General features: G+C 36.4%; 3 protein-coding genes across 3 annotated transcripts; 2 read left to right on the top strand and 1 right to left on the bottom strand.

Annotated features, from left to right (window-relative positions):
- Nucleotides 1-701: 701 nt before the first annotated feature.
- On the bottom strand, nucleotides 702-4120 carry LOC106062998 (uncharacterized). The gene is made up of 4 exons (XM_056036695.1): nucleotides 3961-4120; nucleotides 3407-3548; nucleotides 1790-2013; nucleotides 702-858 (listed from the first exon to the last, which is right to left on the bottom strand). The coding sequence occupies exons 2-4, from the start codon at nucleotides 3542-3544 to the stop codon at nucleotides 819-821; spliced, it is 402 nt and encodes a 133-aa protein (XP_055892670.1). The 5' UTR covers nucleotides 3545-3548; nucleotides 3961-4120; the 3' UTR covers nucleotides 702-818.
- Nucleotides 4121-12395: 8275 nt separating this feature from the next.
- On the top strand, nucleotides 12396-16149 carry LOC106073978 (uncharacterized). Its single transcript, XM_056034274.1, has 4 exons — nucleotides 12396-12556; nucleotides 13574-13715; nucleotides 14862-15085; nucleotides 15993-16149. The coding sequence occupies exons 2-4, from the start codon at nucleotides 13578-13580 to the stop codon at nucleotides 16030-16032; spliced, it is 402 nt and encodes a 133-aa protein (XP_055890249.1). The 5' UTR covers nucleotides 12396-12556; nucleotides 13574-13577; the 3' UTR covers nucleotides 16033-16149.
- Nucleotides 16150-23106: 6957 nt separating this feature from the next.
- Nucleotides 23107-25141, top strand: LOC106073980 (uncharacterized). The gene is made up of 4 exons (XM_056034269.1): nucleotides 23107-23258; nucleotides 23814-23958; nucleotides 24570-24793; nucleotides 24995-25141. Exons 2-4 carry the CDS (start codon nucleotides 23818-23820, stop codon nucleotides 25044-25046), a joined length of 417 nt encoding a protein of 138 aa, XP_055890244.1. The 5' UTR covers nucleotides 23107-23258; nucleotides 23814-23817; the 3' UTR covers nucleotides 25047-25141.
- The last annotated feature ends 435 nt before the right edge of the window (nucleotides 25142-25576 follow it).

Below are 25576 nucleotides of genomic sequence, written 5' to 3'. Positions count from 1 at the left end.
ATTTTGCTCAGTTCCGGCCGAACTTTGATGCCCGATCCCAACTACAATATGGGAGGTTTGAGCTAAAATGTAGATTATGTTCAATTCTAAAGGAACATCTGAATCTAGTTGATACTTGTGCTGTGCTACGGTCAAACTAGTTTGTATATGTTTATTATGTCTGGAGTACATAACAGATTTTTCTGGTCCTAACATATGAAAGCCAAATTCAATTTTAAGATGATAGAAAGTAAAAAAAAATCCCCTTTCAGACCTTCCGATGGATAGGGCAGATGATGTAAAGGTCATTTGTTTATGTGGCCAACGATTAACGAGAGTGTCATGTAGCCAGCACAACGACCAGCCACCTTTATTTTTTGTCCAACTTTTGTGGTACCCATTATAGCTGGGTGAACTCTAAGGTGCCCGAAAATTTAAAATCCCAGTCCTCAACAGGATTCTAACCCGGGACCCCAGATTCGGAAGCCAAGCGCTTTAACGCTGAGCCACCGCGCCTCCTTTGCAAAAAACAAACAAACTATAACGGTCTAAGCAGAGTTTTCCTGTGTGACAAATTAGCTAATTTGTAATTCTTTCCCCAAACTTATATATAACCTGTTCTCTTTCTAGGAAATATATACCTCTAGTTATAAAAGTAGTAGATTTTACTACAAACTCATGCTCAACTAATGTCGACACAACTTAAGGCACACATAAAGATATTGATTATTCAAATAAGTTTTATTGTATTGTTCACATTTACATTCAGAAAATCCCGAACACTGTCACATTAAATGCTTCAAACCAAAGTCTTGATCATGGATGCTGCTTTGTCTGATTTAACCAAAAACTGGGCCTCCGGTCAACTGGTGGAAGTATCTAGATGGATGAAACAATGAGAAACATTAAATCTTTTTGAACTATATCCTTAAGAAAAGCTGAAAATAGTTGTGTTTTCCTTTTTAGTTTATTAAATTATTAAATTTATTATTTATTTTTCATTGTATGTAAATATGCAAAACTAGATCTTTCTCACATTCTCGTTATGGCATTAAGGAAATCTCCATACATCTTCAATAGAGACAGAAAACTACAGTAGACCTGACTGACCAAACGAGTTGTGCATTTAGTTCTATTAGAACGATTGGTCTCGCTTCAACACAGGATATGTACGCTGAAAATAACATTAGGATCTGTTTTTTTTATAAGGATGCCATTTGTTATAATCCCCAGACTTCCACATCTAGCACCGTGGTAGACTTGGTACTATGCTGATCTAATTTCCATTCCTTTTACCCATTGTGCAGCCTTCAGACTCATTACGTATTTTTTTACCACCAAGTTCAACACCTCTAGAAAATCTTCTCCTTTTAGTGGTAGTGTCCGGGGAGTGGGTGGGTGAACAAGAAGGGCTATGGGCATTGTGCGCGTTACTTAGGCTTTTAAACGAGACCAATCATCTATTAACTCTATAGTGTGTTGACAAAATTTCTGCCTTGCCTTAAAATGCCCAATTTGCAGGTGCCTAAATTTACAGTTGCCTAAATTTCGTGATGCCCGAATTACCCGGTGTCTAAACATCCACTGAATAAATTACAGGTGCCCACATTTTCAGACACCATACATACATACACTAATTTTATCATGGAGAACAACTGTTTCAGTGATTCACGATAAATTCTCTCAACAACAGAAAATGTACTAAATTATTTGAATGACGAGAGTTCTCTAAGAAGAGCTATTAAGCTGATCTAGTTAACAGTTCACTATGTACTTAGTTCACTATGTACTTAGTTCACTATGTACTTACGTCACAAACTCGTTGTGGTTGACGAGGTCGTTCTGGTTGGCGTCAGCGTTGGTGAAGAGTTTGTTAAAATCTGATTGGTCAAGGAATCCGTCGTTGTTGTAGTCAACCTCGTCAAAGAGACGTAGGAGGGCGCGGTGAGTTTCTGGGTTGTTGAGGTGATGAGTATCTACTTCCTGTCTGTACTCTTGTCTGGAGATTTGATTGTCTCCGTTAGTGTCAAATCGCTGAAAAATATTTCGTTAAATTACGAGCAGGCAACATTTTTTTAACGTGTACCAATAATATAAGCTCTTATCTTTAACATCAGGCCTAAATAGTACTAAATAATACAAAGGCTTTAGAGACTTTCACATAGTTGTTAACATTAAAGATCTATTTAGAGTCTTAGACTATGTTATCTTTATCGTAAGAATCTCAAACATTATTAAATTATATAAAAACATATTAACAATTACATTTTTGTTTATTATTCTCATTAGTATAATTCTGTACGTTTCAATTCAAAGATTCAACCATTAAAGTTGCGTTTTTTTAATATTTACTACTCGAAGGTCACTTTGAATTCTATTTTCCAAAATTTGTATAAGTTAAACTCTAAAATCTATTGTTCCTACTTCTATGCATAATGTTTTTGAATCTAGCTGTGTTGTGTTATTTTCCCCTCAAACTTTACGGATAACGGACTTTTTAAGAGCATGAGCACAAAGGTTTGAAACTCATTGCTCTTAGACAACAGGCTTTACTAAATTCACGAATAAAATTAAGGCCTATCATTTTAAAACATATATAGGAATCTTTGCCATTTTAACTCCCAGGTTTCTATTGTTGTTTTTTGCGTTAATATAAAAATTACATTAAATTATTATTATTATTATTTCAGATTTATAAAATAAATAATCTGTTTCTAAATTCGCAGACGTTTTCAAATTAAAATAAATAGCATGTAAGAACAAAGTTCCCAAGTTCCCATTTCAGTTCTTGCAAACCTTGGTCAGATAATGTAAAGTTCAAACTAAGACCAACGGTTAACGAGGATATTAAGAAGGCAGCACAACGACTAATCGCCTAATCGGTACACATTAGAGTTGGATATTTACTGCCATTGGAACTCACGACGCCTTGGTTCAGAAACCAAGTATATTACAAATAAATAAGTTCTGCACATCCCCAAGTTATATACTATTGACCCTTTTAAAGACAATAAATAAAAGTTTAAAGGACAACACTCTCGACACAGAAAACACTTTTGTACCCACTATTATCTATTCACTATAGTTTTATGTTCTGCTAAGCTTTCTTATCGTCCAAACTGATCTTTTAGTATTTAACTCTTCTGTGCTGAAAGTTTTAATTGTCATCGTAAAAGAAAGTTGGAATTCTCATAGATAAAATCATGCACCATTTATACATAAAAATGTTTAATCTCGGCTTGTGCTGAGTTGTGTTAGCTGACCGCCTAAGGACAGAGTGAAAACCTTATCTTAGATAGCCCCTCCCCCCCCCCCCCACAGGTCCACAAAAGTGGTTAGACCATAGCGCACTGAGCATGCTATAAGCATGAACCATCAGAAATACAAAAAGAATAATGTAAAAAAATAAAGGTAATGAACAGCTTACTCTGAAGTACTGTTGGACTTCTCTGGGCTCAATGTTACCATCACCATCAACATCAAATCTGTTGAACTCTTGGTTGGCCAAAAAATCTTGGCCGAAAGCCAGCATTGGCAAGCAGATCAACAAGGCGTAGGCAAACATGGTTCTATGGAGAGAGAGTAAATATATATATATAACCTCATATATAACCTAATATCCAATGAAAACGTCTTATATCCTCCTATAACGTTTTATACCATCTCATAACGTCCTATATAATCTCGTAATGTCCTATACCATCTCATAATGTCCTATATAATCTCATAACGTCCTATATAATCTCGTAATGTCCTATACCATCTCATAATGTCCTATATAATCTCGTAATGTCCTATACCATCTCATAACGTCCTATATAATCTCATAATGTCCTATACCATCTCATAATGTCCTATATTATCTCATAATGTCCTATGCTGTCTTTAAACGTGAAATAAAACTCCCAGCTCTACAATTTCAGCTCGGTAGCCGAGCTTTTAAAACTAAACACTACACCAGCTTGACAAATATCTAATTACCTTCTGTTGGGTTTGGGCTACAAGGAAGATATCACAGCACAGAGTCAATGACTAGTGAACTTGGTTTGGTAGACTTGTACAACCGAGATATTTATACCTTAGGCCAAGAATAAAAGCATGTTTTAAATGCGTGTGACATTTTCATCTTTTCCGGTGCCGGTTCATCAAACTACTAGCACAAGAACGCAGGGTCATTCGGTCCCGCAGGGTGTTTTCTGGGGGTCGGGGAAGAATAGTCCATTGATTAGTTTTGGGGGTCTTTTTTTTTTAAATATTGAATTAGGTTTATGTTTTGGTAATCATGGTTTTAAAACTAGGACTGTTAAAATTCAAAGGAGGGGGGGGGGAAGTGCGTGAGGAATTTTTAATGTCAATAAGGAAAATGAGATAATTGTGACTTAGTTTTTTTTAATGTTGCTTTTTAACCGCAGTTCTAGGTTTAAAAAAAAATGTAAGATTACTAACGGAAGACGCTAATCTAAAGGAAAGCTGTTTATCTGAGTGTTCTGGACAAAAGATACGAGGCTATCACGTGACCAGCTGAATGTATGAATTAAAGTACTGAGATGAACTCCGTTTGATGGCAAGGCTGGAAGGGCTAGTCCTCCCGTAGAGCTTTATGGAGAAACTGCTGTTAGGCGTAGTGCCTAAAAGCTGCGGACACTCTTGCAAGATATGCGAAACGTTTTCCACCAACTCTCCATAGTGTCGGCATCACTAGCGGATCCAGAACTTCGGATTGAGGTGGGGGAAGCGATATGTTTCCAAACCCGAACCCTACGCACAGTAAATCTTAACCCTAAGCTTAAACGCGCGTACTGCATACACACACACACACATATATATATATATATATCTTGAGGCCTTTCTCTTGACAAAAAGCGTTTTCTTCTATTCTTCACTACAGAAACGCATTCTTATGACATCTCCAGCGCATTTTTCGTCCTATTAAAAAGGACATTTTGAATAATGCTTAACTTGAAAATATTCTAATATGAATTTACAGACCCGCACTACAATACAACAGATTTGTTACACATTGAGATTAAGACTTTGAGAATCGCCGCCGAAAAACAAATAATGAAAACAATAACATTTATAAAAAAAGCTCATTTGTTAGTGATACATTTTGTTCAATAGACATGTTTGTAACTTTGTTTTGTTAAAGAACTATAATTCAAAGCATTGGCGTAGCCAGGATTTTTTTCGGGGGGGGGCGGTTTGGAGGGGATTTTTTTCTCCCCCCCCCTCCCGTCCCCCCCCCCCGGCAAAAATTGTTATATATAGAAATATATATATATATATAATATATATATATATATATGTATATGTTTGTATGGATAAATGTGTGTGTGTACATAATTAATCTCTATTACATTCTGACCCTTCATTCTTTTGAAAGACGTTTATTGTGCCCTACATAGGTTCTTCCTGGAGTTAGTGAAAAAATTGTAGACTCCTCGCCCTTGCTAGCAAGGGGTCTGGGGGAGCGCTGAGCGCGGGGCGAACTTCATTACAAATGTTGCATTGGGGTCTCTGCTTGAACTTTTGAAGTATAACTCTACCGCAAAATAAGCGTCATTCTCTTTTCTTTGATTAACTTTCTTTTGTTCGAAGTCAATGTTCATGAGTTGGTCCATAATAAATTTATTTCCATTGACTAGAATTCGATGGCGTATTATTGGCGTGATTAGATCTTCACCAAAGGAATGTTTGATCTCACAATGGTGTTTCAACGCACTGATGGACAGTCAATTCATTTGTTGAAAAATGTAATCTGCTACAACGGAGATGTGGTCTGCTACAACGGAGATGTGGTCTGCAACAACGGAGATGTGGTCTGCAACAACGGAGATGTGGTCTGCTACAACGGAGATGTGGTCTGCTACAACGGAGATGTGGTCTGCTACAACGGAGATGTGGTCTGCTACAACGGAGATGTGGTCTGCAACATCTATTTTTGAATGAGAAATATACAAAATCCAAAGAAAGAAGAACCAATAAAATCAAAAAGGTCTACTTTTAAACAAGGATGTTACATTCATTACAAGTGCACTCTGTATCCTCTGGAAGTATGTCCTTGTTTATATTCGTCACCAACACTTTTTTTTTTTATTGAAGCTTGACGATCGTTTCATAATTTGTTTGGTAATAATGTACTTTGAGTAATGTCCCTTTCTACTACATATATTCATGTATATGTATATATTCACTATGGTACAAATATGTATGTTACAACACATTAGAGACAAACAAATACAAATTCCGATTAAAAAATTGCCAAAACCCCCCCTCCCCCCCCCCCCCCACACACACAATTTTCCCAAAGGGGTCGCGAAACACAAGGTTGAGAACCCCTGATGTAGACAACACAGGTTGAACTGAGCATTATTATTGCTTGAAAAGCAGCCATCGTAGCCTTGGCCGAGTAGTTTGTTCATGTGTAAAATGTACATAATGTATTCGCTGACAATGAAGTTAGTCACAGGCTCTGCGTCTCTCTAAACAACAGTGACAAAACCTATGAATTCTTCTCGAGTACAATCGCCATCAACAAATCCAACTCTCGAACACATCAATTCAGTGCTAGAGATATCTCCATTTTCATTACCTAAAATACCCAGTACATGCAGTTCATTAATTATGCTTCTGCTCGTATTAGTTTGTTTCATGCTACCGCCAGTGCTCCGTCGATACTAATCAACATTTTGACTCAGACAATTGCCTGTAAAGAACGTTCTTGTATTTCTTCTGTCGTAAACTGATGGACGTTAACCTCCTATTTTATCGATCGCTAACGCTGACCGCAATGAATTCATTCTATATTGATTTCATTGGTCTATAAGTAGAGCTACGATCCTTGAGAGATTGTTATTGTAATCAGATGCCCGAGTTTTGATGTCTAATCGCAAAAATACTGTACAAGGCAGTGTCATAGTTGTGTCTATTTAGTAGATGAACAGTTGATGCTTTATCTACTATTACAGTTATTCTGATTGCTTTTTTATTAAATTTATATTTCTGTTAATAATTGATCCCAGACATCTCCTTATATTATTGAAAGAAAAGGTTTATTTTGTCCATTTCAAAGCCATGTTAGGAGTTCAAAACACTAGGCCTTAACTAAATACAATGGTAATTAGAATTATGTAAAAATGAAAACAAATCGTCGCGATCAATGTGCTATATAATATTGAATGGCAAGCCTATAATAAAGCGTACACGGTCGGACATGAACTAAAGATGAGCCAATTCTAGTTGAATACACCAACAGCTTATCCTTATAACAGTATTTCAGTGGAAGCACTGCATGCTAATTTGCTCGCTAGCACAAGTTAATTGATTTGGAAGTGTAAAAAATTGCTAAAATTTTGGCTACGCAGAATTCAGACGAGTGCATGTACATAGACAGCCATCAATTCATAATAAACCTAGGCTAGTCAACTATAACTGTACTTCAGTCACCAGTGGAAGCACTACTTGTTCAGTTGCTTTTTAGATTTTAATTAATCTGATGGTGCAAAAAAAAAAATGGCTAGAATTTGGCTACTCAGAATCCAGGGGGGTGCAAATGCCGATTGTGCGCAACTAAATACATTGGAAATGAGTAAAAATGTTAATAATATCTCCAGCGTAGTAGCTTTTATTTGTATCAGATCTACTTTATTATCGCTTGGTAGTTGTTCATGAGTTTTTAAATAACGTATAAGTCAGACGTTCTTAAACTTTTTTCAGTTTGGGGACCCTTTACAAGCCTAACGATATTAGCGCACACAGCCTGATTTGTCTGCCCTAATCGCATGTTTCTAAGGCTACTGGTATAATCAAACTCTCAGCAACCGTGTCTACTTTTGCGCTATTTGCAATGTCATAATGTATGAAGCCTTAAGAGTTTTTTTTTATTCACTCTTGTCGTATTGCTAATAAATTTCTGTTTATTTACCTTCAGTCTTTCAATATCATTTGTTTAAGAACTAAACAGATTTGTCTATTATTTCATTATGATTTATTACAACATGAAGCTTCAATGTTTTCGTTCGATAAAGCATTCAAACAAACGGCACATTTTTGGCTGATCACTTTTGCATTTGTACAGTATATACTAATAGATATATCCCAGTTGTAAATATTCAGGAGCATATTTACATAATCCTGTCTGACGAGGTGCGGCCTCTCTTACGGTATCGTGTCTCAGTTCATTGCCACTATTTCCACTATACTCTTTCTTTCTTCTGGCGTCTACCTTACGCTTGAAATCATTCATTGGCCTCCTTCAGTCGTAGAACGACTATGGTTCATCTCAGATCACACTTCCTCATGTGGCTGTGGAGCCCTATTTTGGAGAGACACTCCCGTCCACAGATTTGAGATGAAAGCCTGGGCATTGTTTATGGTCGGAACGATGTCGCCCACACGGCAGTTCCCCCCTCTCCGCGCAGCTGATGTGACGAAAGGAACGGAATATCCAATACAGTTTGGGATCAGTAGCGCCGCAGGATCTGCCAGGCTGTAGCACGGTGTGCCACAGTCTGCCTAAGGGTCACCAGCTCCTGATTTTCCCTCAGGATTGTCTCCCGAAGTCTTTCCCGTGTTTGGGTATAGCCGCAGGGCAGCGGATGTTTGGATTCAGAGTTTTCCTTCTCCTAGATGGATAGCCAACCAAGGCTAACGAGCCCCTCCTGCCCGAAGCTTACTGGTTTAGGCGCCAGTTGCTCGCCTTTGCCCCTTCTCCTGTCTGTAGTAACGGTTCCTCCAGGCTCAGTAACTGAGCCACACGTGAAGGCCAGGAGTTGGACTGGTTGTCAGAGGCTATTTGAGACGCAAGCCATTCGAAGCACTTGAAATATTTATCCATATTCTAACGATTACATGGGCGTGTGAAAAACAATTTAGCAAACACGAATTACCAATGTATAACTTTATAAGTAATTGTAGAATGTGCTCGATTTATAATGACCAGACTGATGTTGGTGTGTCGTAGAGTTTAATGGTCGTCGATTGGAAACTTGAAAACGAGGCTTTGACTAGTTCTTTTGAATGGCGTGATGAAGAAGGGAAATTGAAAGACCCACTCTGATTAGCTTGAAAAAGCAGGGAAATTGAAAGACCCACTCTGATTGGCTTGAAAAGAAGGGAAATTAAAAGAAAGATTGGTTTGTAAAATAAGTACATTTGCTTTTCATGAGCTAATTACATTTTTTTCCAGGACTGTTAACAATCATCGTTGTTTTGACAAGCTGTGTCAATAAATGACGTCGTCGCAGAAGAGTTCGTAATAGACATTTTAAAAAGCAATGAGGGGCCAGCTGATTATTATTTCAACTATCCGATCGCTGAAACTAACGTTTACCTAAGAACTTTTTATAATTGTATACACTTGTATATATTTGCGGACCCTCACATAGTTGGAAAGTTGAATATTTTCTTCCATATTGAAATAAATCTGTGCTACAAATGGAAGAGTTTAAAACATTTGATTCTGCAGAGCTAAACGTGCACAGAACTTATCAAAGAGTTAAAAAAATAAATAGCTTATTAATACTTCCTTTATGTTATACACCGGATACACCTAAATGCTAGCTATTTATAGCTTTTCCGACATATATGAAAACCTCTAATAGGAAAGGACACCTTAAAAAATCAAAAGCACCACGCTAAGGGTCGGATATGGCCCGCGGTCCGTATATCATTGAACCTGACGCCCTAGAGTTACAGAGTTCAATTGATCTTATCAGTAAGTCATAATTTTAATTTCAAGATTTGGAGCACATTTAAAATGAAATGATAGTCTAGTGTCAACTAGTACAGAATTTTTTAGCATTTAACGTTTTTTGTTTTGTTTTTTACAGATCACATGATCACATTATTTTTTAGCAAAAGTGTGGACCTAATTAATCTAATTACATTTCAATCCATTAGCTCCATTATTTTCATAAAGTTTTCTGTTGTAAAAAAAATGTGGGCTTGACATATGATATGGTTTTACATGTTGGTTAAACAACAAAACTAAAGTCGACATGATAAAGGAAGCTACACGCAAACTCGAAGGCGAGCCATGGGGCCAGTTGTACTTACAAATTACGTTATATACATGCAGACGCAATTAGATATAAATTGTATAAACATCTGAAGATAAAATTCATTTCATGAAACTATTAACACAAACTTCCTTTCAAATATTTGATTTTCAGTTTTGATTTTTAAATATGTGCAAACCTATGATTTTTTGTGCGCCGAAATATGTAAGTCACAGCTGGGCCTATGTAGACTCATGTTACACATCACACTTAAGTAGTTATTGGGCTTGAAAACCAAAGGGTACTATTCATCATGTTTCGCATGTGGGGTGCAAGTTGCCACCTATGGCTCATAGTTGTAGCTTCAACTTTTTTTATTACAGAGAATATTAAGTTCACTGTAACTACTTGTTTCATGAAATAAACAACTAACATGTAAACAAACTATTTACTGTACTTGTTGGTAAGTTTAGCCGTGCGGCCCGTGCAGAACAACGGCCCATAACAACAAAAAATGCCAACTCTGCCAAAAACTGTCCATAAGTTTACTACTGAATTGCTTCTCGTTGCGATGGACAAGCCGGCGATGAACGCTAATCTGGCAGTTCTGATAAGTTTCTGTACGTTGCAGCTCTTGCATCGTTTTAGGATGTAAACAAAACAGGTTGAACTGAGCATTATTATTGCTTTAAAAGTTAGACGTTAATGAAGAAACTAACGCTTCAAGATACGTAATGTAAAGCCGTGTTCTGGAATAATCCCAAATTCAAAACATATGTTTTTTTCTCGTTGTGCCTGTCGACTGCAAATTCTCAGCTGCGTCTACTCAATACCCCGTTTGTCTACCAGCATAGTTGCCTTATTCAGGATGTCATCAATGAAGGGTTCCTCAGCATGGTCAAGTTTGTTTTTGGTTTATGTCATAAATGTCACTATTGATGTGCTGTTGAGCGACAACTTAGGCTACGATGGACAGGCTGCAACAAGAATGGACAAATAATTGACGACAATTAAAAACCAATCAGAAACAAAGCAGGCACTTATTACACATATGCAGTTTGTCTGGTTTCACTTACAACCGTTATTTTTAAAATCCACCAAATAGTCAAAGATCTTCTCAAAGTTGTGACTTAAAGGGCGAATGAATTAGTATTTCTCTGTCCATCGTGTCTCACATAGAAGTGGTAAATTTAGCACCAACGCTTGGGACTGTTACGAAAGAAATAGATAATCTTCGTGATGACACCCACAGCATTACTTATACCGGAATCGTCATTCAGGTCAATAATAACAAGTTTAAGCGCGCAATGGACAAGGTCTGCTTTTGGATATTTTTCACGAATCCTTGCCTGAATACAGATCTGAATGCTACCCATCACGGGGCAGCCATCGTAGACTACGTCGAGTAGTTTGTTCATGTTTAAACTGTACGTAATGTATTCGCTGACAATGACGTTAGTTTCAGGCGTTTCTCTTAACAACAGGGACAAAACCTATAGATTGCAAGGTCTGAATAGGAGAACTTCACTTTAAATAACCTGAAAGAAGGTTGCAGCACTGCTGATAACAAGTCTTCCTGATAATTGTTATGTTGATGTATTATTAATGATCTGTCGTATCTTACATCCTATATTTTACAAAATAATTTTATTTTTACTTGCCAGACATATCTAAATCTTGTTTTAAAATACATTTTAATGTCAAGATTACTAATACTTTCCGATTGAGACCTGGTTTGATTCTTTAGCTCAACATCATTAACAAATTCTAGCTTTTGCTTCTGTTATTTATTATTAATTTTTACTTTCTCGTTTACAGTTTAAAAGTAATGTAACATATTGGATGGGAAGAGGTTTCAATAATTTCATTTTCCTAAAATGGTTTGCTAATGTTACAAAAATTAAAGTTTAATCTATCGAAGATATTTAATTATAGATGTAAATGTTTGAAGCTTGATGGGAAAAATGTTCATTGCCTATCTGAGGTCTCAGGTTCGAGTCCAAGTCTTGATTCTATTAGAATATTTAAGTACTTTAATTCATACATTCAGCTGATAGCCTCGCATCTTTAGTCCAGAACACTGAGATAAACAGCTTTCCTTTATATTAGCGTCTTGCGTTAGTAGTCTTAAATTTATTTTTTTAACTTTTGATTGCGGTTAAAAAAAAACATTTTAAAAATCACGATTATCTCATTTCGTTAATGACATTTCAAATTTACTTACGCCCCCCCCACCCTTTCCTTTGACTTTCCACTGCCCTAGTTTTAAAAATATGATTACCAAAACTTAAACCTAATTCAATATTTTGAAAAAAATAAAGACCCAAAATACTAATCACTGGACTATTCTTCCCCGACCCCCAGATAACAACCTGCGAGGCCGACTGGCCCTGCGTTCGTGTGCTAGTAGTTTGATGAACTGGCACCGGAAAAGATGAAAATGTCACACGCATTTAAAACATGCTTTTATTCTTGGCCTAAGGTATAAATATCTCGGTTGTACAAGTCTACCAAACCAAGTTCACTAGTCATTGACTCTGTGCTGTGATATCTTCCTTGTAGCCTAAACCCAACAGAAGGTAATTAGATGTTTGTCAAGCTGGCGTAGTGCTTAAAAGTGAAAAGAGCTCATACTGAGCTATAATTCTAGAGGTGGTATAGGACATTATGAGATGGTATAGGACATTATGAGATGGTATAGGACATTATGAGGTGGCATAAGACATTATGAGATGGTATAGGACATTATGAGATGGTATAGGACATTATGAGATGGTATAGGACATTATAAGATGGTATAGGACATTATGAGATGGTATAGGACATTATGAGATGGCATGTGATATTATGAGATGTTGTAGGTCAAAATGAGATAGCATAAGACATTTTAATATGGTATAGGACATTACGACATAGTATAATAATAATAATAATAATAATTTTATTTATAAAGCGCTGTTAACAAACAAAATGTAGGCTCAAGGCGCTGTATAGGGCATTATGAGATGGTATATGATATTATGAGATGGTATAAGCCATTATTAGATGACATAGGACATTATGAGGTGGTGTAATACGCTTTGAGCTGGTAAAAGACTTTATAAAATGATATAGGACGTTATTGGCAGCAGTATTTCAAGACCATTATGACCCTAAACCACTGCTAACAGTTGTTGAAAGCAAAATATGTAATTTATAAGATAAGAAGATAAGCAATGCTGCATGATCATTGTCCCGGCCACATGGTGTACATTAACATTTAAACATGTAAATAGATAAATACGTTGAAGGTACTGGCGGAGCAATTATAGTATTAAATGTATTGAAAATCTTCTTTTTGTATCTAGTAAAATTAAGTAACAAGTTATTTTGTTTAAAATTAATCTGTAGCACCGAATTATACAGCTTCCTGTTAGCATAATATTATTATTACTTAAATATTCAAACCAAAGTTGGAAAATCTTTAAGTGTACCCTGTAATGGAATGTCTGTCAATGACAGAAAACATTCAGTGGACCAAACTCTTGCATATAGCTATGTATCTTGTCTGGAGTTCAGATACCTTATAAATATATATATTAAATCTATCTCCATAGAACCATGTTCGCCTACGCTTTGTTGATCTGCTTGCCAATGTTGGCATTCGGCCAAGATTTTTTGGCCAACCAAGAGTTCAACAGATTTGATGTTGACGGTGATGGTAACATTGAGCCCAGAGAAGTCCAACAATACTTCAGAGTAAGCTGTTTATTAACTTTATTTTTTTTTAAATGATTCTTTTTTATTTCTGATGGTTCACGCTTATAGCATGCTCAGTGCGCTATGGTCTAACCACTTTTGTGGACCTGTGGGGGAGGGGGCTATCTAAGATAAGGTTTTCACTCTGTCTTCTGGAGCTCAGCAAACACAACTCAGCACGAGCCGAGATTGAACATCTGTATTTATAAATGGTGCCTGATTTTATCTAAATTTTATCTAAAGTCCAACTTTATTTTACGTTGACAATTAAAACTTTCAGCACAGAAGAGTAAAATACTAAAAGATCAGTTTGGACGATAAGAAAGCTTAGCAGAACATAAAACTATAGTGAATAGATAAGAGTAGGTAAAGAGTGTTTTCCATGTCGAAAATCTTTTCTGATTATTTATCTTATAAAATTGGATCAATAATAATAATAATGATAATAATGTAGTGTAATTTATATAGTAGTTTACTAACGCAAAAATCAACAACATAAACTTGGGAGTTAAAATGGCAAAGTATCCTAAATACGTTTTAAAATGATAGGCCTTAATTTTGTTCTTGAATATAGTGATGCATAGTGTCTGAGATAAATACGTTTCAAACCTTTGGACTCATGCACTTAAAAATCCGTAAAGTTTGAGGGAAAACACCACAGCTAGATTCAAAAACATCATGCATAGAAGTTGGAACAATAGAGTTTAGACTCAGACAATTCCTATGTGAAAATGTTTCCACTACGTTCCTAACACTTAGATCTGGAATTGTAGATCGACAAAATAACTTATACAAATTTTGGAAAATAGAATTCAATGTGACCTTCGCATAGTAAATATTAAGAAACGCAACTTTTATGATTGAACCTTTGAATAGAAACGCACAGAATTATACTTATGATAATAATAAACAAAAATGTAATTGTTAATGTTTCTGTATAATTTAAGAATGTTTGAGATACTTACGACAATGATGACATAGTCCAAGACTCTAAATAGATCTTTAATGTTAACAACTATGTGAAAGTCTCTAAAGCCTTTGTATTATTTAGTACTATTTAGGCCTGATGTTAAAGATAAGAGCTTATATTATTGATACACGTTTGAAGATGTTGCCTGCTAGTAATTTAACGAAATATTTTTTTAGCGCTTTGACGCTAACGGAGACAATGAAATCTCCAGACAAGAGTACAGACAGGAAGTAGATACTCATCACATCAACAACCCAGAAGCTCACCGCGCCCTCCTGCGTCTCTTTGACGAGATTGACTACAACAATGACGGAGTCCTTGACCAATCAGATTTTAACAAACTCTTCACCAACGCTGACGCCAACCAGAACGACCTCGTCAACCACAACGAGTTTGTGACGTAAGTACATAGTGAACTAAGTACATAGTGTACTGTTAGCTAGATCAGCTTGTTAGCTCTTCTTAGAGAATTCTCATCATTCGAACAATTAAGTTTTCTGTTATTAGAGAATTAGTCGTGAATCACTGAAACAGCCGTTCTCCATCATAAGATTAGTGTATGGATGTATGGTGTCTGGAAATTTAGGCACCTGAAATTTAATCACCGGTCATTAAGGCACCAGGAAATTTGGGCTTCCCGAAATTTAGGCAACTGGAAATTTAGGCTCATGCAAATTGGGCATTTTATGGCAAGGCAGAATATAAGTCACAGGAAAATTGGGTACTCTATACACTGTACACACTATAGTGATAATAAGAATTTGTCTCATTCAAACACATAAACAACGCGCTTAATGCCCTCCTTCCCTCCCCTCTCCAGGCAATTTTCTCGAGGGTTGATGTTGAAATTGTTTGTAGAAATTACGTTATGAGTCTATATGCTGCACAATAGGTAAGGGATATGAAATCAGATTAGTACAAAGATGCTAGAAATAAAATTCTTGGGATTATAACAAGCACCATACTTATAAAAACCTTAACAGAGCCAAATGTTATTTTCAGTGTACATATCCTTGTGTTGAAGTGAGACCAATCGTTACAGTAGGCCTAACCGCAGACCTGTGACGTGGTAACGAGTGGTCAGTCAGGCCCACTGTTATGATTGGTCTCGGTTGAAGCCTTATGGAGTTTCTTTTTAAATACTGCCATAACTGAGTGTGAGAAAGATCTAGTTTTCAAGAAAATTATAGAAAAAGAAACACGACCATTTATAGGGTATTCAATAAACTTAAAAAGACAATTTTAATTTTTCCTAAGAACATAGTTGAGATAAGTTTAATGTTTGATTTTTTTGTTTCATCCTCTAGATACTTCCACCAGTTGACCGGAGGCCCAGTTATCGGTTAAATCAGACAAAGCACCATCCATGATCAAGACTTTGGTTTGAAGCATTTAATGTGACAGTGTTCGGGATTTTCTGAATGTAAATGTGAACAATACAATAAAACTTATTTGAATAATCAATATCTTTATGTGTGCCTTAAGTTGTGTCGACATTAGTTGAGCATAAATACGTAGTCAAAACTACTACGCAAAGCTAGTGGTATATCTCGAAAACGCCTCAAACGATCTTCCTAAAAAATTAACAGGTTATGTATGTGTTTGAGTATAGAATTACTAGCTAATTGGCCACACAGGGAAAACTCTGATTAGACCATTATATTTTTGTTTCAAAATACTATCATCTTAAAGGAGGCGCGGCGGCTCAGCGGTAAAGCGCTTGGCTTCCAAACATGGGGTTCTGGGTTCGAATCTTGGTAATTACCTGGATTTTAAATTTCGGGATCTTTCGGCGCCTCTGAGTCTACCCAGTTCTAAAGGGTACCTGATAATAGTTAAAGGAAAAAGTAAAGGCGGTTGGTTGTTGTTTTTGTCTCATGACACTCTCATCTGCAAGGTCCGAAAGGGAAACTTTATTTTGTACTTTCTATCATCTCATAATTAAATTTGGCTTTCATATTTGAGGACCAGAAAAAATCTGTTAGGAGTGGGGAAGATCAGTGATGCCCAGCCTAATTCGACCTGCGGGCCATTTTAATTTCAAACTCTCGTGTCGCGGGCCACATGACCGAAAAGATACAAAAAAGAAATGAAATGGAACTACAACTATTTTATTAGAAACACGTGGATGTAGCACTGACATTAATTAGTGAGATGTTTAAAGTTTATCTTCTTTTATACCCTTCGGAAAAATAGCTTCATTTCTCTTCTTAAAATGTGAGCTACATTATATCTAGCTTAACCGTCTCTTTTTGGCAACTATATTCAGTCCTATAATGTCTAGGCGTGGTTTAACAATATTTTATTCGCGACTCAATTCAAGAATGCTGCCACATTTGTTTTTTTGTTGTTTTTTTAAACAGACAATTTTTCTTTACATGTTAAATACATTGGCTTATTATCATGTTCCACAACAAAGTAAAGATCCGTTCACTTTTTCTGTTAGATTATACATCTAGTCCCATTTCATAAACACAATGTTAAAGGTCATGGTACCAAACTACCAATCCATCAGAGAAAAAGTTAGGGCGCAAACGTATGTAAAAATAACTTTATCAACCCTTTGGAGAGGGGATTTTCTACACTTTGTGCCGCCGTTTCGGCGGGCCGGATGGAACCACTTCGCGGGCTGGATCTGGCCCGCGGGCCGTATTTTGGGCATCACTGAGTTAGATCGTAGCACAGCACAAGTATCAACTAGTTAGAATATAATAATAATAATAATAATAATAATAGGCCTATTCTGACCTACAAAAAGTTAGATTTCAATCGACCGATCTTCTGTTCGTTAATAAAAAAGAAAAAAACCGCTATCAGTATCGACATCGCCGTACCATTGTCTCATAACTTAAGAAAAACTAATATAGAAAAACAAAGAAAATATGGGAACCTAGGCTTAGAGATTAAGCGTATATGGAAATTGTCCAAAATAACAATATACCTCATTGTTATATCAACTGAGGGGATAACAACAAATGACCTCACAGACACCTTCAAGACCCTTAACATTCCTAGGAACATCCTCGTTGCCTGTCAGAGGGCGGTACTGCTGCAGACCTGCCACATCACCAGAAAACTTCTCAGTGGAAACTGTTAAAGAGACTACGATGAATTTTGTTTCTCTTTAGGTTTGTGCAAAATGTCCATCTGTCCATCTGTCCGTCTGTCACACTCAGATCTTGAGAACTAGAAGAGATATCAAAAATATTATTTCACCATTAAATGCGGCTTGAAAAGTGTAGGTGCAACGGCTACTTTTAGTTTTCTAAAAGCAAACCGTTTAATTTATAAAATTAATTATGCAAGCGATTTTTCATAAAAATACACCAATTCTAAAACAATTCTAAAACAATTACGTAAATGTAAGGAAGGCAATGTTACAATATGCTAAAAAAGAAGAACAATTCTTTGTGTATTTCCAGTATCACAAAGTCAAATATATTCATAAAATGTACTAGAAATGTTTACAACAAATATAAATAATAGTTAAAGGTGATTTTTCTGGTCAATTAGCTGTTTGTTTATAAAGGCTAAGAATGCACTTTGTATGTAAATATCACAGACAATTTTTAAAATGGATTTTTTATGCAGCGACTTTTGTGTAGTAGCGTGAAGCCCGGCCATGTCATGGTGGTACACCAATTTCTTAAACTTGTTTTAAAAATCAGATTTTATTTATTCTTTATTTTGTGCCCCCATCAGAATGAAAGAAGCCTATTTTTGTGCGTTTTGTCTGTTGGTCGGTCTGTCCGTCACGGTTAGCTTCAAAAAAATAGAACTAATAAAACATTTTTAAACAAGAAGATTTTATTTTTATTTTTTTGTTTATTGCCCCATCAGGATATAAGCCGCTTATTTTTGTGCGTTTTGTCTGTTGGTCGGTGTGTCCGTCACGTTTAGATTTTAAAAAAAAAACTAAAAGGAATTTAAAATCTGATTTAACCTTTCATGTTCCTTCCGAAACATCTCTATAGTTTTGAATATCTATAATAGCTTGTTCCGGATGGTTTCGTAAAAACAAATCAATGTCAAAGAATGTATGTTTGCTCTTCTAATTAATATTATATCTAATTTTCGTGCTTAAACGTTGCAAAACACTTTATCAATCATATGTTGTTTCGGTTTTTTAATGTCAATAGAATATAAATGCTAAATGAAAATCTCTATACTGAATATATATATTTCATTAAATATGAAGTTGTTCCTGAAATTGTTACATAAAAAATAAATTATGTCAAATGATTGTTTGAAATCACATCAGTGACTCACATTACACTTGTATTCTTTGAAAATATGTCACTATAGTTTAACTATCGATATCAAATCGTTCCGTATTTTCAACTTAAAACAAATTTATGTCAAATGACTTTTTTTTGTTTTTAAATATCGATAATATGTCGTTCAGAATTTTTTTAAAAAAGGAAGTAATTTACTAGAAACGATTATTGAAAAGCACTTTTTAGACTTATTTTACATTGAATTTTCTTGCTGAAACATAACAGAGGTTTTTTTTTATATGTTAAGAATGTTCCGGATTTGATTTTGAAAAAGAAATCAACCAATATTACTTACATTTTCTTACAAATTGTCGCAAAAATTGTTCCGAATTTTATATAAAAAATTTACTAACACAAACAACTGTTTGAAATCCCTCTTCTAATAAATAAAACAAATAATTTTCTTCTCATTTACGAATATCGGTTGTTCCGGATTTTTAAGAAAAACATTCTAACTCTATTTATGTAAAATTGCACTTCTGTCGTATATTACAGTTAATTTTCTAGCTAAACGTTTTAAAATTTAATTATCGTTAATAGTATGTTCCGATTTTAAAGGAAAACAATTTTCTAACACCTAAATATGGTTAAAAAATCTCTCCGGAAGGCTATGGTACATCTAATTTTTTATACGAAACCATTCCAAAAATTTAATTAACGGTTTTTAATTTATCTAGAATTCAATAGTATCTTCCGATTACATCAACAGAGTAAAAAACTTAAAAATCATCATCATCATCATCATCAAACTCCATTTGAGTGAGGGCTTGAGAGGCTCAAATCATTTCTTGCAAAAGCCCTGGACAGAAACCCTGCTGTCTTGCGTAGTGCATAAATGTCGCCATACAGGTTGAGAATTTTGGGTTTCCCAGACCTGTCGAGACGGAGATCAGCAAGTCTGGGGCAGTCAAACAGAATATGAGGCACGGTTTCCTCTTCTTCCCCACAGCGGGGGCACCGTGAGTCAAAATTTGGCCATAGCCGCGAGAAATATGAGCCAACAGGACAGTGGCCTGTCTTGCACTGTGCTATAATAGCTTGCTCAGGCCTGGACAGCCTCCACCACGGGGAAGTGCGGTCAGGGCGCCTCATGCGCTCCCAGACTCCACGGGCTTTTTGGGACTTGTCCCAGCACTCAAACCACTTTTTCATTTCTGTTTTTTGTATTATAGCCAGGGCTTGATGAAAGCTTACAGCCTGATCAGTGGGTGGAATTTGCCCTACCTGGTGGGCCAGAGAGTCTGCTATTGTGTTGCTCGGTACCCACTGCATTATTACAGGGGTGCCATAGCGTTGTTTGATGTTATGTGAAGCCATGATGACAGTGTTGATATTGGGGGGCTATGGTCCAGGGCTTTGCAAAGCCTGTAGTACAGATTTTGAGTCAGTGACCACAACAATCTGTGTTGCCCTCAAATGTCCCTCGCCGAGTTCAGAGTCAATGACTTTTAAGGCTTCGCAGACTGCCATGGTCTCCGCATCAAAACTGCAAACACTACCACATGGTCCAAAGATTTTGACTGTGTAAGAGCCAAGAAAGTCGATGTAGGCTCCATAGCCTGCTCTTCGAGAATCTATTGATGCCGACCCATCAGTGTATGCAAAAATAGCACTGGGCTTGAAGGTATTAATGGTCTCCAGAGCTAGGATTTGAAGGTCGTTAGATGAACGGCTTTGCTTAGTGGCATTAGGGTCTACTAATTTCAAGCGTATGTCTGGGGTTGTTGGGCGACACCAAGGGGGAAGATGATGAAAGCCTTGAATGTTTTGTCGTTTGGTGGAGAGGCCAGCTTCATAAGATAGTCTAGTGACATGATGCATAAAAGACTGCATCTGGATACGTCTTCTGCATCTCCAACCATCCACTAGTTTTCTAGCTGGGAGGTATTCATCCAGCCTTTTATACCGCTCATAGCAGGTCAGTACTGACCTTTCCCTCCTAAGGGTTAGTGGGCCTATATTAGCCATTATTTCAGCCGCATTTACTGGACTTGTCCTAAAGGTTCCACAGACAAATCTTAGTGCTTGGGACTGTATTTTATCAAGTTGTTCAAGAGCAGTCCTAGAGACATAAATTTGCACAGGTCGGCTGTAGTCTATTTGTGATCGGACTGCTCCTAAATACAGGGATCGGAGTATGTCTGCTCGGGCTCCCCACTTCGTGGATGCCAGCTTCCGCACAATGCAAAGTTTCCCTGAGGCCTTTCTTACAACATCCTGGATGTGCTCACACATTTTTAGTTTGCGATCTAAAGTTACACCAAGGTACTTGGGTTGCTTTTCCATGCTGAGAGCCACTCCGTTGAGGGAGAGCTGGAAAGGCTGCCCGAGAATGCCAGTCCCGAGCGTGAACAGAGAAAAGACCGTCTTGGAGATGTTTATTTCTAGCCTCCTTTTTTGTGAATGAGCAGAGCGTATGGAGGTCTTCTTGTAGCACTTTTTGTATAGAGGTTGCTCTCCTTCCGGATTTCCAAAGGACAATATCATAAGCATATAGCAGCTTTTGGCATTTTAGCTGAGCCGGTAGGTCATTTATGAAGGCCGTGAAAACGGCGCATGACAGGACGGAGCCCTGGGGGAGGCCGTGCTCGAGGGTCATTTCCCCTGAGACTTCTCCGTACATCCTTGTTCTTATTGTACGCTCTTGTAGGAAGTCTCTAATCCAGTAATATATCCGTCCCCGCACCCCCACGGCTCTTATCTTATGAAGCAAACCAGGCCGCCATACTTTATCATATGCCTGTTTTAAGTCAATGAAGACTGCGTATGTGCTTTCGGTCCTTTGGAATCCATCTGCTACGCTCTGCACAAAGATGTTGACTTGGTCTATAGCGGACATTCCAGCCCAACTTAAAAATAGAAAATGGGATTCCTGAACTCAATTTTAACGTTGTTTCATTCTTAAATTAGAAGCGAACTCATTTGTCTATATCTAGTTAGCCAGCTTTAATTTTGTAATTTTTAAACTTGTTTTTTTGTTTCACTTTCTTCTTTGATCTCCATGTCCCACTTAATGCCCAGCGCCCCCCATACAGTCCCCATTCCCCATTTCAAGAAATCGCCCCCAAGAGAGAGTGAAAGAATGGGGTATTTGGGTGATCACTTTTTAAATGAATTTTTTTTTAAAGTGAAAGATCTTCTCATCCTTCTCGTCCTCCTCAAGCAAGTAAAGGTAACCATTGTGGTAAGTAAGAAGATATTTATGGAAATAATTCTATAGTTATTTACAAACTTTTCTTTCTACAAACAATAAAAGGGGGTCTAATTCAGCTTATACCACAACTTCAGTCAAGTATAATTTTTTCCCTTGTTCGAGATACCAAACAAAATTGCTTACCAATAGTAAATTAACTAATTTGTTATTTTGTATTGATTTTTGTTTTTACAGGTAAAAGAAATAATTGTGCCAAACTACAGCGTGACCCGAGACTGGGTGTCGGAGTAATAAGGTGTACAAACTTTTTACCGGATAGACAGCCATAGATTGACAGAGTAAGTTGATATAAGCTTTGTAAAAATTGAACACGTGAAACAAACATGTTCACGAGGAACTGTACTTACGTGATACTGTGGATATGTTCAATGCCAGACAGAGATTAGTCAATTGAGATCACGTGAGCCATTCATGCACAACACTTTCCTTTTTTCACCAGTAATGATAAACAGCTTTCCATTTTACCACTTCCTCTATAAGTGAACTTTCTGTCGTATTTAGACGTAAAAGGTCATTTTGAGGTAGAGGACATTTTGAGGTAGAGGTCATTTTAAGGTAGAGGTCATTTTGAGGTAGAGGTCATTTTGAGATAGAGGTCATTTTGAAGTAGTGGTCATTTTTAGGTAGAGGTATTTTTGAGGTAGAGGTCTTTTTGAGGTAGAGGTCTTTTGAGGCCCTTTATGAGTCCAGATATATGTCAGAGCTAAACATTTCTTAGGGGCCTTATCTTGTACTGCCTATAGATTACCTTAAGATTGCTAAAAAAAAAAACATGACCACTTTTATTCTTGTTAGTTAACGTTTTAATATCAATAAGCACTTTCACAAAAACACTCATAAGTTTTCACTTCCCAACCTTTAGATTATACAAAAATTTTCTGGGACGCGTGACCCTTGAGTTGGAATGCTAGTAGTTTGATGAACCGGTGCCGGAACAAATGAAAACATTACGCACAGTGCAGACGTGACAGTTATTTTTACAGAAAGTATATATAACTCAGTTGTACATGTCTACAAACTAAGTTCACAAGTCTCTGCCGCAGTGGTGTGATAGCTCCTTAAAGCTAAAACTAAGCAATCAGGTAATTAGATTTTGTAATATTTTGCGTAGTGCTGAATAATTGTGTCTGCCGAACTAAAATCCAAAAGAAGCTGGGAGTTACACTTGAGTCTTTCTGAGCGCTATTGACTAAAATATACTAAAAATATTGGAATGAAGAGTTTTTATATTATTGTAATCTAAGAGTGTTAAGAAAATATTGACTAGAGTTTTCTGGTGTTATCTGTTTTAAAGTTTATTGAGAGATTTATTTATTATTATCTTCATGGTAGAGAATAGAGACAACTTTTTCGGCTCCATTTTTTTCCAGAGCTTAGTCTTATGTTTTTAGATGACCACATATTTTTTTGTCACCTTCTTTCTCCCAAAAGTGTGGTCAAAAACTATATCTACCCAGCAGACAACATCCATGTTCACTTCTTTGAAATCACGTTTAATTACATGCGATGAAAGCAACCAGTTTTTCTTTGCCCATTGCTGTTTGTCTAAAAAGTTGTTTACATAAACAAAGAACATTCTCTTGCTGCTCTCTAGCGTTACTTATTTTTTAAAGTTTCTATTCTATCATTCTCCATAGAATTATGTTTGCCTACGCTTTGTTGGTCTGCCTGCCAATGTTGGCCTTTAGCCAACCAGATCTTTTGGCCACTCAAGAGTTCGATAGATTTGATGTTGATCTTGATGGTAACATTGAGCCCAGGGAAGTCCAACAATACTTCAGAGTAAGTTGTTTATTCTGTTAATAGTATAATTATCGTTTTAGATGGTGTTTACATTTGGACGATGTTGAACCAGACATTTAGTAAATTTTTTTAGCAAAAAGTTACAAATACATTTTTTTTTGTCTTTGTTTTACAATTTTTGTTTTTTCCGACATAAATAAAGACTACTACGTTCTCGACGTGGTGGGTGAGTGGTAGAGAGCTTGGCTTCCGAACCAAAGGTTTCTCGTTCAAATCCTGGTGAAGACTAAGATTTATAATTTCGAGATTTTTCGGCGCCTCTAAGTCCACCCAGCTCTGATAGGTACTTGACAGTTGTTGGGAAACAACAGAAATAAATGACATTTACACCATCTGCCCTATAGATTGCAAGGTCCGCTTTACTATTAAATACCCTACCTTCACATCTATAGGCGCAGATGACGAAAAGCTCAATTATTTCTATATCCGATGGTTTACGAGGTTGTCATTTAGACATTACATAGACAAACCGACTTTAGTTTTCCATCAAATGTAAGGTATCAACTTTTCGACAAAGATTGTTTTCTATTTAAAATTCTATAAATTTTCATCAACTGTGTCAAAGTCGTAATTTAACGAAATATTTTCAGCGCTATGACACTAACGGAGACAATGAAATCTCTAGACAAGAGTACAGAGTGGAAGTAGAATCACACCACATCCACAACCAAGAAGTACAACGCGTCCTTCTGCGTTTCTTTGACGAGATTGACTTCAACAACGACGGAATCCTTGACCAATCAGATTTCAATAAATTCTTCGCCAACGCAGACGCCAACCAGAACAACCTTGTGAACGAGAACGAGTTTACAACGTAAGTACAAAGTGATCGATCAATCATATCAGCTTCATATAGATAGATAGATAGATAGATAGATAGATAGATAGATAGATAGATAGATAGATAGATAGATAGACAGTCTATTGTTAAATATGACATTTTTACGATACAATTGCTATAATAGCAGCAATTTTTCTACTGAGTTAAATGTTAATTTTTATTTCATCCATCTAGCTACTTCCACCAGTTGACCGGAGGCCCAGTGGTCGGCCCAGCTGTTGGTTAAATCTCTTTCAGGTTTTCACATTGATCACGACTTTGATATCATTCAGTAAATTTTATGTAAACAATACGATTAAACATTTATTTTAACAATCATAATGTTATATGTGTTCTGAAAATTATATGAACAAAAGTGTATATGTATGAATGTCTTGTATGATTTTTATATCTAGTGGTGTATTTGGAAAATGACGAAAACGACGCATATAGTTTTTATTTTTATTTTAATGTTTTTTTCGCTAACTGAAATGCGATAGAAATTTTAAAAATATTTTTTTTTGTTTTGGCTGATGATGTCAGATAAGACCTGGTCCTTCTCCAAGCCTTATGTAAGAATTAAGGCTGATGTTTTAATATTAGCTGAAACATATGCTTAATCTGTTTGTATTTTCCATAAATCTATATTGAAATTTAAAAAAAGTCCCCTTTTCAGATCTTGCATTCTATAGGGCATATCTGTTTCCATGGCCGACGATTAAATTTGTTCTCGTTAGCTTTGGTAAGCCACCCTCCTATGAAAAGGAGATCAAAATC

The sequence above is a fragment of the Biomphalaria glabrata genome, chromosome 7 (genome assembly GCF_947242115.1).
Source record: "Biomphalaria glabrata chromosome 7, xgBioGlab47.1, whole genome shotgun sequence".
NCBI lineage: Eukaryota > Metazoa > Mollusca > Gastropoda > Planorbidae > Biomphalaria > Biomphalaria glabrata.
This window is presented reverse-complemented; position numbering and strand designations above follow the sequence as displayed.